Here is a 15,776-nt window from a genome sequence, read left to right on the forward strand (position 1 = left end):
ATTAAGGAGAAGATATGGGCGGGAGAATATGTAAACATTTTCTCGTTGCTTACTGATCACTATGAAATGGAGCATGTTAAGGGCCAGAAGGATCTCATGCATCCGAGTGTTTGGCGCGCAAAAATGGCCGCCTTTAAGGTGAACGAAAATATTGGCAATTGGGGCAAAGCGTGGGGGGTCTTTACATCGATCTTGGGGGAACGAAGGCCCGATCTGCTGCACGAATTGCCGATTTATCAGTCTCGAATCATGGGGTACTCGGTATCACATGAGGGTAACCATTGGTTCTGCTATGATAATCTGTTTAGAAAGGCTAAAGAACATGATAAAAGCTTAACTTGGGATTGTTATGATTCTGTGTCTTGGGATAAAATGAAGGAGACTGGTATGTTGAAAGTGCCATTGGTGGGAAGTAACGTTGGCGAATCCTACCGCCAGTATGCGGGGACGCCCTTTCGATCAGGTACAGGTACCGACAATTACTCGAGGCCTGCCGGAAATACAGGAAAAAGGGGGGTTTGTTGGAACTTCAACAGGGGTAAATGTACCAGGCCCCAGGGATCGTGCAAATTTAGGCACGAATGTAGTGGGTGTGGGCAATCATCCCATCCTGAGTCCACGTGCAGAGCCAAAACGGGCGATAACGGGGGTAGAGGAGGCGCCAAACAGGTCTAATATAGTCCGAGGGGCGCCTTTACCTACCCCGATTGATACCTTGGCGATGATTCCTTGGCTCAGTGAATACCCGGATCGTACTTCTGCTGGGGTGTTGCGGAACGGGTTTTCTTATGGTTTCCGCATCCCAGTGGGGGACTTTCAAGGTGCAGCGAAATGTAAAAATCAGCTATCGGTCTTCCAGCATACGACCGTGGTACAGGATAAGATCAGGAAAGAGGTGAAAAGGTAAAAAGGAGAACAGAGTTGTGTCTATCGATCTGGTAAAACCACAAGCATGTGGCCTATAATCAACAGTAGGCCCAGTGGACTCCCAAGAAACAACAGAATACCCAAACTTGCAACAATCCAAGAGGTTCAAACTGAAAGACTCATCACATTCGATCAGCCTGCAGTGCACAATAAAGGACTATGCAATAATGCCATGGAACTCGTGCCTCTTGAAACACAGATTGAAACAGTTTGTCAAGAAACAACACCAGTCTACACTAATGTGGCATCAGAAAGTGCTACCGAGAGACAGATTGAAAGAACAATCCCATCAATTGACAGAACTGCCTCTGGTTATTTCATCAACTTCGACAACTTCTCTGAAGATTTAAATGACCCCGAAGTGATGCCAGAAACAAAAAAGTCTTTTAAAGAAAAAGCAACGGAACTCTTTCATCAACTGAAGGAAATCTACCTAATTTCCCCTTGGCTAGAGTTCTGGTTTGGTCTAGGTGTATTTTTCCTCCTGCTTTGGCTCATCATGGTACTTTGTTTGGGAAAATTCATTGAAGGAAAATATATTACAATGGACACAGCAAGTCAGAACATCAACCTAGTCCTGAAACCACACAGATCATCCCACGTGAAGAAAAGAGAACTGTCAACAGTAAATGTCACAGCAATTCCAATACCTGGTGGGGTAGTATGGGAGAAAACAGACTATGAGATCTATGGTCCGGTCGAAATCCTGAAGTATCCTCATCAACTGAAGGTTTCCTTAAGTGACTTTGTGACACCTAGTACATTCTCTGATGATTGGGACTTTAACAGTATTAATGACATGATGTCTGATTTAGTAATGTCAGCTAGATTCACAGATCATGATTATTTACAAGGTTCATCTAGTTATGAGCAGTTATTCTGTTATACCCACTATGGGGATCATTACTTGCATAAATCTGCACAGCCTAGAAATGTTTTTATGTATAATCAATGGGAACATTGTTCTACACCACCTAAAAGCAGTTCTAATGCATTTTTTGAGAAATTCAAATACTTCTCAGGGTTTAACACCAGTGATGCAGAAACGTTTTATTACAAACTGTTAGATAAAACAGGAATGAAAACAATGCTGACAAATTCTAAATTGATATATTCAGAAGCATTTTATGACAAAATGATGACATTTGGTTTTGATTATTGGAAAAATAATATTGAAACGAAAACAATTTGGGGTACAAAAGAATGGCAGGTGCAAGGCATTGAAGCACTATTTAGAACCTGCATGATACCTGAACAAATGTTATTTTTAAATGACACAATACACCAAACATCTTGTCTTGGCCTAGCTAAGATCAAAGACCTTAAAACACCGTCTATACCAAAGCCAATACCGGAAAATGCAACCGCAGATATTGAGTTAGACGTGTCACAAATTTTACATTTCAACAGAACACATCCTGATTGGAAAAAGTGGTTAATCTGGCCTACAGACACAAATAGCTGCCAAGATAGATTCCTGAATAAAACACAGGGGTTAAAACTGACCAGATTAGACCCTAGATACTCCCAGAGACAACATCCAGGGATTATAACAACATACAGTGTAGGGAAACTCTGCCTTGAATGGCTAACCTCGTCCACACTGGCTGAAATTAAGCAACACTTGTCTTTATTAAAAGATGGTGCTGATTTGCGCGATTTCATTCTTGGACCACGCAAACAGCGTCAAAAGCGTTTCATAGCGACCAGTATCTATGCTGCTTACAACGAGGCTTGGAAAGTAAAGCAAATTGAAACTGCTGAAAAAATACGAGAAATTGATCGTATTAATTTGGAGAAATCACTTTCTGTGGTAGACAATGGGTTAACGACTCTGTCTTCCAGAATATATTCTTTGGACAATATTGTATCCTCTGCCTTTGATGTGATAGACAGAGATTTGCTAATGTTACAACATGGCCAGTCTCAATTACGCTCTATTATAGAATTAGGCTGGACGCTGCAAAATCTTCGTTCAGGCTATGTGCCTTGGCGTTTAATCAACACAACGTCATTATTTTCCAGTTTTAACCTTACTGATAAACAGATCAGTTTGGCACAGAAAGGAGCAGACTATACAATCCTGAGCATCGAAAAACTCGAGAGATTACCATTGACAATGTCAGAGAGTCCTGTCATTGAATGGATAATACAGGGAATTATCACAATTCCGATAACAACTTTCCGATTTAAAAAGTGCCTTGAGTACATACCTGCTGGCCAATATGAACAATTGGGTAAGGGATATGTAAAATCCGAATGGAAATTACCATACACTCATTCTTGCTATAGTGACAGCGACAAAAATGTATTTCTTAGTGGTAACAACTGTAAACACTCACTAAGCGGTATACTTTTGTGTCAGGGTATTAATTTACACGGAGCATGTGATGGAAATTCAAACAACCTTTCATGCCACCAGCTAGTCACACCTGCAACTCAGATAGAGCCCTTCTTTATGCAACTCGCAAACGGGAGTTACATTCTTAGAACGGATCACAGATGTTGTGGCCTGACGCCAGGGAAAAGTTATCTAATACAAGTTACGTCCATGGTCAAATGTTGTATGCAAGCATTGTTTCCGAGCGGGCCTCCAGATATAGTGACTCCCCTCTGGCCTCGTCTGAATCTCTATTCTATGCGAATTGATACATTAAGCAAAATGAAATCTGTACTTTTACAGACAACCGTGCCTATAACGTCATCTAAAGAGACGTATGATCTTCTAGTCGCAAGGACGGCTACTGAAGTTCATGACCTTTTATCAACAAATTGCCCCGTGCATTTCGTAGAAATGTTCAGCCAACTCCTTAACATGTCTAGTGCAACAAGCATCCCAGGCATATTTAAGACAGTCTTTACGGGACTGCTAACACCCTTCCAGGCAATTTTGGGAATCTTTCCTAATTTTGTGCACTCCATTTTTGGCGGCATACCACTATTTTTGGGACTCGTCGCAGGGATTCTATTTTTGACCCTCCTGCTACGTTATGGCAAGCCTCGGCTCAGACATAGCTCCCATGGGAATGGAAGAGACAATCCTAGCAATGCGCTACAGGGACAGGATAACTAACGTCCTTGGATTGGCCAGGCTGAGAGATCTAAACATGACCTGGTTCCTTTCATTCAGACCGATATGGCGAAATTGCATTTTACCTGTGCTACGGTGTATGCTTTGCGGCGATGAATGCGTGTTGGACATCTGTCTTTCACTTCCATCAGCAGTACCAATGGACGTCGATACTTTGCTCAGTCCAATAACGGCTCACGCATTGTGTTGTCCCCAGCGGCTACCAATCCTGATGACGGCATTTGTGGAGACTCCTGTACTACAGCCAAGTGGTAACAGTGGAGCGAGTGACAAAAGCAACATCATCCAGGTACAACGTTCTGTGAGCATTGCTGGTCCTGCCTTCGATGACAGCAATCATTCTCACACCTGCCAAGTTACAGCGCTATCTAATTTGGTTGAACTATCACCTGAATTCGTAGACCAATTCTTTGAGAGCCTGTCTGATACGATGTTCTCACCCATAGAGAAACAATAACTTTTGAAAAGCTTTCCGCACACAGCGTTCCCATGAACTCTGAATTCGGCCTTCAGTTTTGATCAACAAAAACTGCCAAGAGCTTTGGAAATCTATTTTCTTTGAATTGGACAATTTTTCTAATATTGACCTTTTTTGGCACGAACAAATTCTTTGCTTAACGTAAAAACTATTCTTAGAGAACAGAAGCTTCACACTTCTATTTCCAAACACATCTAGAGACATAACAATGTTACACCAGCCTCTAGCACACATGTTATTACAATGCATTTTTATGTGATGATTTATCTCGCCTTTCTTCTGTGAGAAATACTTCATGTGTAAATCCTTTTGCATAATCATTCATTGGTTTCATATGCAACAATTTTTGAATGATTACTATGCTTTAAAAAACGTACAGTACCTAAATTCCATGTATTACAAGTACGCCAATTTCGAATGCATTTATGTATTTTGGGGTGGGCAATGTTACACATGCATCTAATTGCTTTAGTTTTAGTAATTTTGATGGACATGAAAACGTGGAGTGGGTGTTGCGTGCTTATCTAGGTTCCTGATCGATACTGTGACCTTATGCCCCTATTCGGCTATAAATCCATTTATTCCCTATATTGGCATAACCGTTCAAGTGCGATTTTCTGAAAAGTCATCTCTGGCCTCGCACGAACAGAGCCACATTCCAGCATGACTCTCTGCTACTTCCTTTGCGACCAATTAGTGCAATGACAGAGCAGTAGTCACTATCTGATATTCCTAGATAACACTCCGAGTTCTTCAACAAGATAAAAACTCAGCAAACCTGGAAATCCCCGCTTGCTATGTTTTGATTAGTAATGGAACTCTAATGAGCAACTGATAACTGTCACTTCCTAGTGACATCTTTAATTGACGTCTTATGTCCAGCAAACTTGCGTCAAACCCGGCACCTGTCAGGTATAAATATTACCAACGTTGCCTTAAGCAATGCGAGTTCGTTGCCTGTTGCTGATGCCAGCTGCCTGCATGACCCTGTGTTGGTAAATCTAGCACTCTGTCGCTGCAGCCTGCTATCCTGTGGTGGTGAAGCTGCTGATTACCATTATCGCCGCTACAGCGCGAACTATGGTGCAGTACGCTTAAGGAGCTGAACAGCCGTCCTCTGCGAAGACATCCAGCAGATTCCAGCTGCCCGCGGACGCTGTCACCCCTCCTTCCTCGACGCGCTGAAGAGAAGCCGCTGCCTTTCTCGTGCAGAGAAATCCAGCTACAGCGTTTCCGGTTTACCCTCGCAGGTGACTGGGATATCGAGAGAGACCCCTGAAGGAGATACCAATCCTCCATCATTCTATTCAGAGGTATGGTGTTGACTAAACCCTTAGACGAGAATTCTTGAAACAAACCTTGGCAAAACCAACTTAACTTAAAGCTACTTACTTACTCCCCTTTCACGTGTTAGGCTTAGGTCAGGCACACTGGGGTAGGCTTAGTTAGAAGCACCAGTTGAGTATGTTAGCCTAATGTATATATGACTGTATATATGTTTTATTACTTTTAAACCATTGTATGGCTAAGAAACCATATCAATGCTTTTACAGTTCTATTTCGCAATACTTATCTTACTGTACGTACTTTTTATAATAACAATTATTGCAATTGTGGCAATACATTTCTCTTGTACGAGAAGAAAGACTGTTCAATAAATGTTAACCTTTTATTGATAAACGCCCGTCTCTCTATTCTCTACATCTCGTGAAAGTAAACTGCACTAGACTGACTGAGTGAAATCTATGTCTATTGTTTCACATGACCCTAGAGATCGACTCTTGATCTGAGGAGCAAAGTTGTCATGTTGCACGGTTGTTGGAAAGCTGAATCCCTTCTTGTCTGTGCCAAGGAAGCTGATCACTTCCTATGCAGAGAAGAAAGTTTCCAGTGACCTCTGAGCTAGTTGGTAACACAACCCAATTAAGTTTAGCATAGTCAGTGGAGGCCTGGAATATCTGCAGTTCCACGTCGATACTACTGTTTATGTTATTCCAATGCGCAGGGCCTAGTGGGAAACTAGGAACTACACTACATTAGTTCTTTCTTCCCCTGGGCCTTCTGTTCCTTCGGGCTCTTGTCCACTGGGTCATGATCCCGCTGTTCCTCATACTTCTAGTTCTTCTGATCCTCCTCACCCTACTCCCTGTACTGCTAGATATGGTTCTTCTGGTCCATCTCTTCATCTATTTGTTCTTTGTTCCCTCTGGCCTTGGTCATCCTAGTTCTCTTGAATTAGATCTCTCAATCCTGGTTCTGTTTGGCCTGGTTCTCATGACAGAAGTCTTCGTAGCCCTCCTTTAGGTCCACATCCTTGTTATTATCATCCTACCGGTCGTCATCCTCCTTTTACTAATCCTCCTCCTCCTTCCTTTCCCAGGTCTCTTCCACAATGACATTAGTTGGGTACAATCTCCAAGCCGATTACTCATTTTTTCAGTCTCTGATCTAGATGGCACGCATGCGCTGTCTCGAACTGAGACACGCAGTATCAGCATCTGGGCTTAGAGCCAACCCATAGGCTTTCCATTTGTTGGTACCACAGGCACTCTATTTTTCCTTATCCCCATTTGTGAAGAGCATGAATACATCTTGCCTCTTCTGTGTTTTTCTCTCCCTGAGCGCACCACCCAACTTTGATAATCCTCCACAGCTACCATTGTTATTCAATGATTCTGCACTCATTAATTATTTTTTAAACCTTGTGCTTGCCACATACCAGATGCTGCATAATCAGCACCCATTTCCATTTCATTTTATGGCGTTTCCCGATCCGTCGTGATAGACCTCCTCCGACTGCATTACAAGTGGATAGGCAAAGGGATCAGTCAAGCGCACGTGGTATTATTTTAGAAACTCTTGTACCAGTGTTGGTAAGTGTACTTGGTAAAATGCTAAACAGTGAAGTGCAATGCCCAGCATCACACACTATGTCCAAGTGGAGGTGCTGGGAGCGAAACACAACCCTCTTTGACCCATAGTCAGCAATTTACCTGATCACTTGAGTATATCTCTTTCCTATGCCGTTCAAAATGTTTGCAAGACTTTGAAAATACTGTGTAACACCAGCTATGTAACCAACGGTGAGAGAGTTATTTCGCAATAAAGAAGCATTTTTTAATACAGGACATTAATATTACAAGCCATGAATTCATGAGTACAAGAATGAATGTATGCAATATGTTGTGTGTCTCATTCTCTTTCGGTGTGATATGTTGGAAGTCCTACGATAACCTGTTAACTGTAATGAGCACACATTAAGTTTAAAACAAGTTCACACTCTGATCTGTTGATTGGCCGGGCTATATACGATCGCATGAGTTGATTCTCTATATTGTATCATTGACTAGACCGAGATGGGTTTCAGAGAGCGCCTCCTTTCTTACTCAGTGCTATGACTGTTATTTAAAGTGTTATACTGTCTTTCACTGCCTTCTGTCGTTTATGTGGCTTAATTAAAGTGCCTCAACCTTCAATAATCTAGCTTCGTCCAAGAGCTTCAGTGCTGCTCAAGCTCTATTGTCCTTTGATAGTTTGTGCAAATCTAACAATTGCATTGCTGGGTTTTGGATAGAACTTGGGGCCGGATGTAGGTCGGTCGGTAACGGCCGAAAATCGGTATTTTCGGCCGTTACCGACCGAGATTCACAAAATGGTATGTAGGGCCACATATTTTACAGATTCGGTAAATTTACCGATCAGTAAATTTACCGAATCTGTAAAATACCGAATCGGTATTTTTACCGATTCGGTAACAATGAGATATAGGTGGGACTCTTCTGAGTCCCACAAGCCTTACAGAATCGGTATTTTACCATGAAATCCAACTTCATGGTAAAATACCGATTCCGGTGTGCATGCACATGTGTGCATGCACACCTGTGCCATATGACAGGCAGACCTGCCCTTAGGGCAGGTATGCCTGCCACATGGCCCCCGAATCTTTTTTGGGGGTGCTAGAGGGTGTCAAAGGGACACCCCCTGCACCCTTGTCAAAATCTGTATTTACCGATTCGGTAAATACCGACCGGTAATGCCCCATTCATTCCTATAGGCTTTAAAGCCCATAGGAATGAATGGGGCATTACCGGTCGGTATTTACCGAATCGGTAAATACAGATATTTACCGATTCGGTAAAAGGAACATCTGGATGTTCCTACATATCCACCCCTAAGATTTACCGATTTTTAATTACCGAATCGGTAGAATTCGGTAATTAAAATTCGGTAAATCTATTTTACCTACATCTGGGCCTTGGTGTGTTGCTTGAAGGCACTGCTACTTTAAGGAGAGACTCGAAATCAAAACCTGGAGGGCCCAGTGATTTATCTGAACAGCACAGAGTTGTCTCTCAAATGACAGGCACGAGGGCAGTTTGGGTGTATGGCACTTGAGTTATCATGCATCCAGCAATGATGCCATAGTTCTCATTGGAGGGACATATTGGCTTCAGTCCCGGACTTTGAAGCTATTCACTTCAAAGTAGGTGTTAGAGTAGCCAATGTTCAAACATATTAGTTGGACTATAAAAGCGCTTTTCATAAATGAAAAGACACCAATGCACAGCGCTTTATGAAGGGATCAATTAAGTAACCAAACTTAAGTAGTGTCAATAATAATGTTCTTCTTGCATAGCCCTAATTAGACACTCCTATTGCCGAGACCAATTGGATGTGCCAATGCTTGTTTTTTTGGTGTACGAGTTTGTTTTGCTGATTTAACACTGCCCAGGACAGAAATGAGGGCCCAGTAACTACAGAGACCAGCCCATTTACAACACTGCTTAGCATATTAAAAACAGAGCTACAATTCCCAAGATACATTCAGCAGGTGAATAAAACATCAGTTTGGCTGAACAAGCCATTCAAAAATTGGAGCCAATAAGTTTCTATGCCTGAAACTCACTACGCTGGGTGAATAGTGTGAAAACATTTAGTTATTCAGCTGAGTGAATAAAAACTTCCCTTATTAACCCCTTCGGTGCTTAGGACAGCCCCCCGGCCATCATACGTCACAGTGGGAGTTTGCGGAGGACGGCCGGGGGCTGTCCAAACCCTGCCCTCTCATTAATTCTCCCACGCAGTGGGAGAATTATCGCAGCGTGCAAGGGGTTAAGCATCCACAAGCTTTGCTTGTCTGCCTCCTGCTTTCACTTCCCCTTATCACAGAAACGTCATTCTGTGTCTCACCCAATTTACTTCCTACAAATGTAATAAAGCACAGCTCTCCCTATTTCTAAGTGCCGCTCCCTCTGTGACCCAAATACCACTTGTCTCTCTGTGCTCTCTCTTTGCTGCTCCCTCTTTGCTGCTGCTTGTTAACTGCTGCTACTATGTTGTCGGGTCTAAAGTGCTAAGCAAGTACAATACATTTAAAAAGAAACCCCAAAACAGCCCAAGACCTTTCACCAGAAGCCCAAAATGAGCCCATCCCCCAAAAATTATCAGAAGGAGGATCATGAACTATAAAACATGCAGTCTCATTAGTAAAGTAAACATTTATGTAACTTTAACACACATTAAAATATACTCAATATTCTTTGCAGACAATAAAATACTCCCAGATTGCAGCACAACATTTCTATGTTCCACATCATGAAGCACTTGAAAGAGAAATGTGATCCCTATATTTCTTATTTTAATATTGCCCTAACATAAATGTATTTATTCAAAATTGGATTTGTCTCTAAACAACTAAATTAATGAACTTACCTTTGCACATGCTTTTGTACATTTTTATATGCACTTATTTTCAAATATTTTATACACTTTCCTGCATCGCAAGATGGCCACTGCCCTGCCATTGCCTGGTGTCCCTTTTTTCATCATGTCTGACTATATAAACGCCTCAATTACACTACTTGGCGGGACACTGGTTAAATAGTGTATTGTTTCTATAGAGCCAGCAGTCAAAAAAATAGGGATTTTTCAGATATTTTGACATCCGCCCAGAACAAGAAATATTTTGCAGGCCCATGGTTAAATAGTGGAGATTGTGAACTATTTCACCTGCTGCCAAACAAATAGCCATTTCAATGTAGTTTTCCTTTCTCTTTCACTATTATGCAGTGACATAAAATCATATTCATCTAGTTGTCTTAAGGTTGCCAATACTCAACATCTTTTTCTACAAAAATAATTCAGTCTGTTTTGGTAATTTGCCTTTGCCTTCTCTAAGTCTCCATCTGCCTTATTACAATCAATATCTTCCTCAGTCACCAACGCTATTGTTTGTAATGGTCCTACTCATGTCACCATAATTTTGCACATCTCCTTTATTTTAACCTAATGAGTGATTTGCACCACCAGCATTGAGATAGCTAGACCTATCTCGAATCAAAGAATTACTACGATTGGAGCCATCTTGTAGGAAATTGGGTTACCGGTTGAGGGGGTTGAAACCCCACTCGAGCTGCAACCACAATCTTTGATTCAGTATGGCATAAACAAATCCTTAATTAACCTGTGCCCAGCCTCCTGGTAGCTTTGCATAGAACAGTTAGGCTTAACTTAGAGGAATGGTGTAAGGTATTTGTACAATACTTAAAATGAAAACACACCACAAATGGATCCCACACTAGATTAGATCAATAGAGTAATCTGCAATACATAAAAGAAGACCAAGACAACAAAGATCCAATCAGTAGAACCAAAGATATGCAGGCCTTAAGATTTAGGTAAAGTGCCAACTGTGGACATCTGGTCGCACTTGACTGGGACAAAGTCACATGTCCAGGTCGACCATGATGGAGTGTAGGCTAGTTATACGGGCCAAGTTAGGCTCATTGAGCAAGAGTACCTTAAATCCTGGTTGAGAGTGTTGTGAGATCCTGCTCTGAGGATGTATTGTGCAGTCGAGGCAATGTGTCTGCTCTGAGGAGCTGCAAAGTTGCGATGTAAAGTCATGGGTCATCATCATAGATCCCGTCAATGAGGGCTTGCAATGCAGTGCCCAGTCTCGAAGATACGTCACGCTGACGAGGTGATGCGCCAGTTCCAAGGAGCTGTGAGGCTGCTCTGCGAGAACCTGCTTGCCTTCGAGGCTGCTGTTGATGAGAGATTTGCTATGTGAGGTCCTGCATCAAGGAGAGTCACGAAGCAGTGGTTCTGAAGTGGGCTGTGGGTTGAAGTGGAGTCCTTGCACTGGGGGAACCCTCGCGGGAGAGATGATGCGTTGGTTTTGCTCAAGGTTGCTCCGCGCACAAGAGAACATGTGTTGGCTCTGACTGATCCACAAGTGGGCTGACAGAGCACCTTCAGGCCCACTTCGAAGAGTCCAGGACTAGGGTTTCACCAGTTGGCAGGGTAGGACTCACAGATGACAGAGCTGGGTTCAAGGTTTTTGGAGTATTCTCTCCCTGAGGCTGTATCCAGGAGGCCAGTAACCTAGCCCTTGGTGGTACTCTGGGGTCGTGGGCTTAACAGATGCAGCTCCAGTTCTTTTCACCCAGACATGAGGGCCGCAAGCATGAGGCTTGCACAGCAGGAAAGCAGCCCTTCAAAGCAGCAGTCCAGCTGAGTGGCAATCCGTTTAGAACCACAGCGGTACTTCCTGGCAGTGTCCACATTTCCAGAAGTGGATTGAAGAATTGGTTTCTGAGGTTCAATATTTATAACAGGTGCCTCCTTTAAAGTGGTTGAAGCTTCTAGAGGTTTCCTTTTGAAGTGCACAGGTTTCATCTCATAATGCCCCCCCAAATACATGGTGAAACAGTAACCGATTGACAACAAAACTGAAGTTAAATAGACGCTCACTTTGTGGGTTATGAGTGAATTCTAGGGGTATGATGAATATTAGAATGCCCGCCTAACCATTGTTCCCTTGGAACATCCATGGTATTTGCAATATTATATAATTTACTACACTTTGTAGTTGTGTGCCTCAGTGGTGTAACACAGGCCCCACAGCCTCTGTGGTGCAGGCCCCCAAACTCCAGGGGGCCCCCTCCGCACAATACTCTGGCTGGGGAGGTCCTGATTGAGTCCAAAGGGGTCCCCTCCACTTACCTTGCAGGGGAGGCCCCCTCAGGTTTCGTTACGCCAGTGGTGTGCCTCGGGCTGCAAGACCACTAGTGCAAATCCTACTTGAATTCAATAAACTCTGTACATCTGTTTTCTCCTTCAAGTTCATTCCCTGTTATCATACCCTGCGAGGTGCCATGCAATACTACTTGTGAGTTATCTCTTTTGGAACCATACAATCTGTGGATGTTTCTGTGTTCTTTTAAATGGTATTTTCACTTTTCCGAGTTTGATTTTTGACCAGCAGAAATTTTGTTCGCCTGTCAGCATTCAAATGTGGCATTGCCTATTTATTATGGCACCTTTGCTGTTTTTTTCTGATTATATGGCATTACAGTTTGGGCGGACAACGGCCCTGGTTACCATTGGAAGCAGCACATTCCTTTGAATGATCCTTGACCATATTGACATCCATCAATGGATCTTCTACCGGTCTGGACCTCCAGATTGACTGACATCAGTCACTTGTCCTTGTTACCAAGTGCTTCATTTTTGCTGGTGCTGTCCCGCAATTGTTGAGAGAATCTTTGCTGTATTATTATTCCATTGGACCAATTTGATGTGCACTTTGCAAAAACAGATTTCGCTCCTGGAAATGTGATTATAGACTATAGGGTAGCAAAAATGCATGTGGTATACAAGTTCTGCAGTTTGTATGTCTCTAGGGTGTTGTATTTTTTATTTAACACTAGCTTACCCGTTGCGCGTTGCTACGATCTCAGAAGAAAGGAAATGTAAGGAAACTTGTTATGATAACATTCAATTTACATTGTGTCATTTTTATTGAAACTTATTCATTTTAATATGGAAAACATTTTAAAGTGTAGTTTTAATTCTGTTTATTTATTCGAGTGCTTGTCGATACACGTTTTTTTTTGTTTTTCCGTCTGGTGCGTACACGAATAAATCCGAAGGTTTTCCGACGCGTGAGCTGGCCGCATACAGTTGTCCATGTGAGAAGCAGGGATTCTCCAAATCTAGTTCACACACTTGCAGCGATTGTCCTTGTGCTTTGTTGATGTTCATTGCAAAAGCGAGTCACACCGGAAAGTGTAAACGTTCAGTATTGGAAAGATTATGAGGGCCCTTGGGGGCCGTGGACCGGTATTGAACAAATGTTTCTTTTTTTTTTTTTGCCAGAAACCTTCGCAGGAGTGTACTCAACAACTTTTAACATATTTATTTTATTTTTTGGGCCAGAAACCTTCGCGGGATTGTACTCAACAACTTCCCAAAGTTTCATGGCGATCAGATGAATGGTGTAGTAATGCATAAATGACAAACAGACTTATTTTTGATTTCATATATATAGATTCTGAGGTCTTCATACAGGTTGATTGGGTAACTTGTTATACTAGGGCCAAATCTATCTTCTTTTTCCTAGCATCCTTATTTAGTAAGAGGTGAAACAAATTAGAGGGATAAGATGAGTAATCCTATGAAAAGCACAGGCGATCCTCATTGCCTTGAGTTCCACTCTTCCTCGTCACATTCCAGGTCTCATCCCTCTCTGCCCCATCCTGGAGTTGGACTTGACCTTTGATTTGAGTTTTTCTTGGCCTTCAGCACAGCAAGGGTAATGGGAAATTGTTCATACTATACCCTTACTTGTGGTCACGTAAAACAAGAGTATGCACCATTATTTTGATGTCGACAATTCGTAAATGAACTGATTTAGCGATGAATGAGCGAAGAAACATTAGTTATTGATACAACATTTTCGGGAAATATCTTGACATTTTTCTTTTTGAAATTACTCTAACCTTTAGTAGAGAGGCTTCTCTACTCATCATAAAACAAATGGGGGCGATTTGAGAACTGTAGGGAGATTCTAGGAGTTCTGATGATCAAAAGACAAAAGAGGCCAAGCGCTAAAGTGTTTTTGCAACCAGTGTCTCCCTTTATGATGCGATGGATGCTCACAGCCCTTACACCACAAAGGGGAAAATGTACAGACAACCTGCTTCATCAACTGAAATGGGATGAAAATCGGCTTGCGGCTCCTGTTGGAAGTATAAAATTGATTTTTTTTTTAGTCAGGTGGATAACGTTTTAGTTAATATGGGAAAATATTGATCATTTTTTCATGTTTTCATATTATTTCTATCTTGGTAATTTCCTGTCATGTGAAGCCATACCTTTGGTGAACGAATTACAATAATACTTCTTCACCAAACCAGTTTTTATTTTATTTTTTTTCAAAATGTAAATGCATATTTGTTGTCTAATTAAGAAAGTCTGTATTATTAGGCATCTAAATTGCACGCGCTTTCTATATTTGTGACTTCACTCAATATTGTCGTTTTACCTTTTTCAAGGGCGCGCTAATCACTGGTCTGCAATAATTGGTGGCTCACACTCCAAGAATTATGTGCTATGGGAATACGGAGGCTATGCTAGTGAAGGAGTTAAACAGGTAGCAGAACTGGGCTCTCCAGTCAAAATGGAAGAAGAAATTCGACAAAAGGTAAGCAAAGTATATTTCATCCAATAATAAAAGAAACAGTATTAGTTATAATATGTTATGCTTTTTTACTGGCATTCCTTCCAAAAAGTATATGTTCAATTTTTGAAACTTTTGGTTTTAAATGCTCAATTGATATTGTTTAATCAGATGCATAGCTCTGGAGGGTAATATTGACTTCTACCGAAATACGAAGTACGTGGCACTGAACATATAGCCATGAAAAAATACTTGTCATATGTCTATGACATCTTTGAGAACCGTAGCAATAAATAAATGCTAACCTGAACATTAGGGATAATACATACCATAAAATTAAAAATAACCATACTTATGGAATGTGCTTAATCTTCAAAATGTGTATTATTTACCGAGATGATCGGCCATGTTTGTTAGGACTACCTAAAGAGCATGCTATGCGCTCTCCAAAGTAGTTCGTGAATATGGAAGGGAAAGTCTAACTGTTCTCATGGACATTTCTGTATCTCGGAGAAGACTGGAGGCAGCAAAAACATTCGCCTGGTTACATAACAGTCAAATCACTAAGTATGGGCTTCCTATTGATTGAAACGTTCAACAGATATGCATATTATATATAAAAAAACACTTTTTTTTGCAGTTTTATATAGCACAAACTCGACCCAAATGTATCAGAGCTCTTTACATGAGCACCAGTTGCATTACAGAGAGACACATTCATATTCTTTTTTCCAGGCATGGGAGATTAAGTGATTTTCAGAAAATCACATGAGGCTTGAGCCTCCTGCCAGGCTCAAACCTGTTTCCCTAGCTTC

At 41.7% G+C, this 15,776-nt stretch overlaps 1 protein-coding gene across 2 annotated transcripts in view; it reads left to right on the plus strand.

Annotated features, from left to right (window-relative positions):
- Positions 1–15,776, plus strand: part of SPON1 (spondin 1) — a 1,234,287-nt gene that overhangs the window by 475,954 nt on the left and 742,557 nt on the right. For both annotated transcript variants that reach the window (XM_086955876.1, XM_086955877.1), the window contains exon 6: positions 14,837–14,985. In XM_086955876.1, the coding sequence (XP_086812002.1) occupies positions 14,837–14,985 (149 nt within the window). The remainder of the gene's footprint in view (positions 1–14,836; positions 14,986–15,776) is intronic.

This window comes from Lissotriton vulgaris, chromosome 2_1 (genome assembly GCF_964263255.1).
Source record: "Lissotriton vulgaris chromosome 2_1, aLisVul1.2, whole genome shotgun sequence".
NCBI classification, from domain to species: Eukaryota; Metazoa; Chordata; class Amphibia; order Caudata; family Salamandridae; genus Lissotriton; species Lissotriton vulgaris.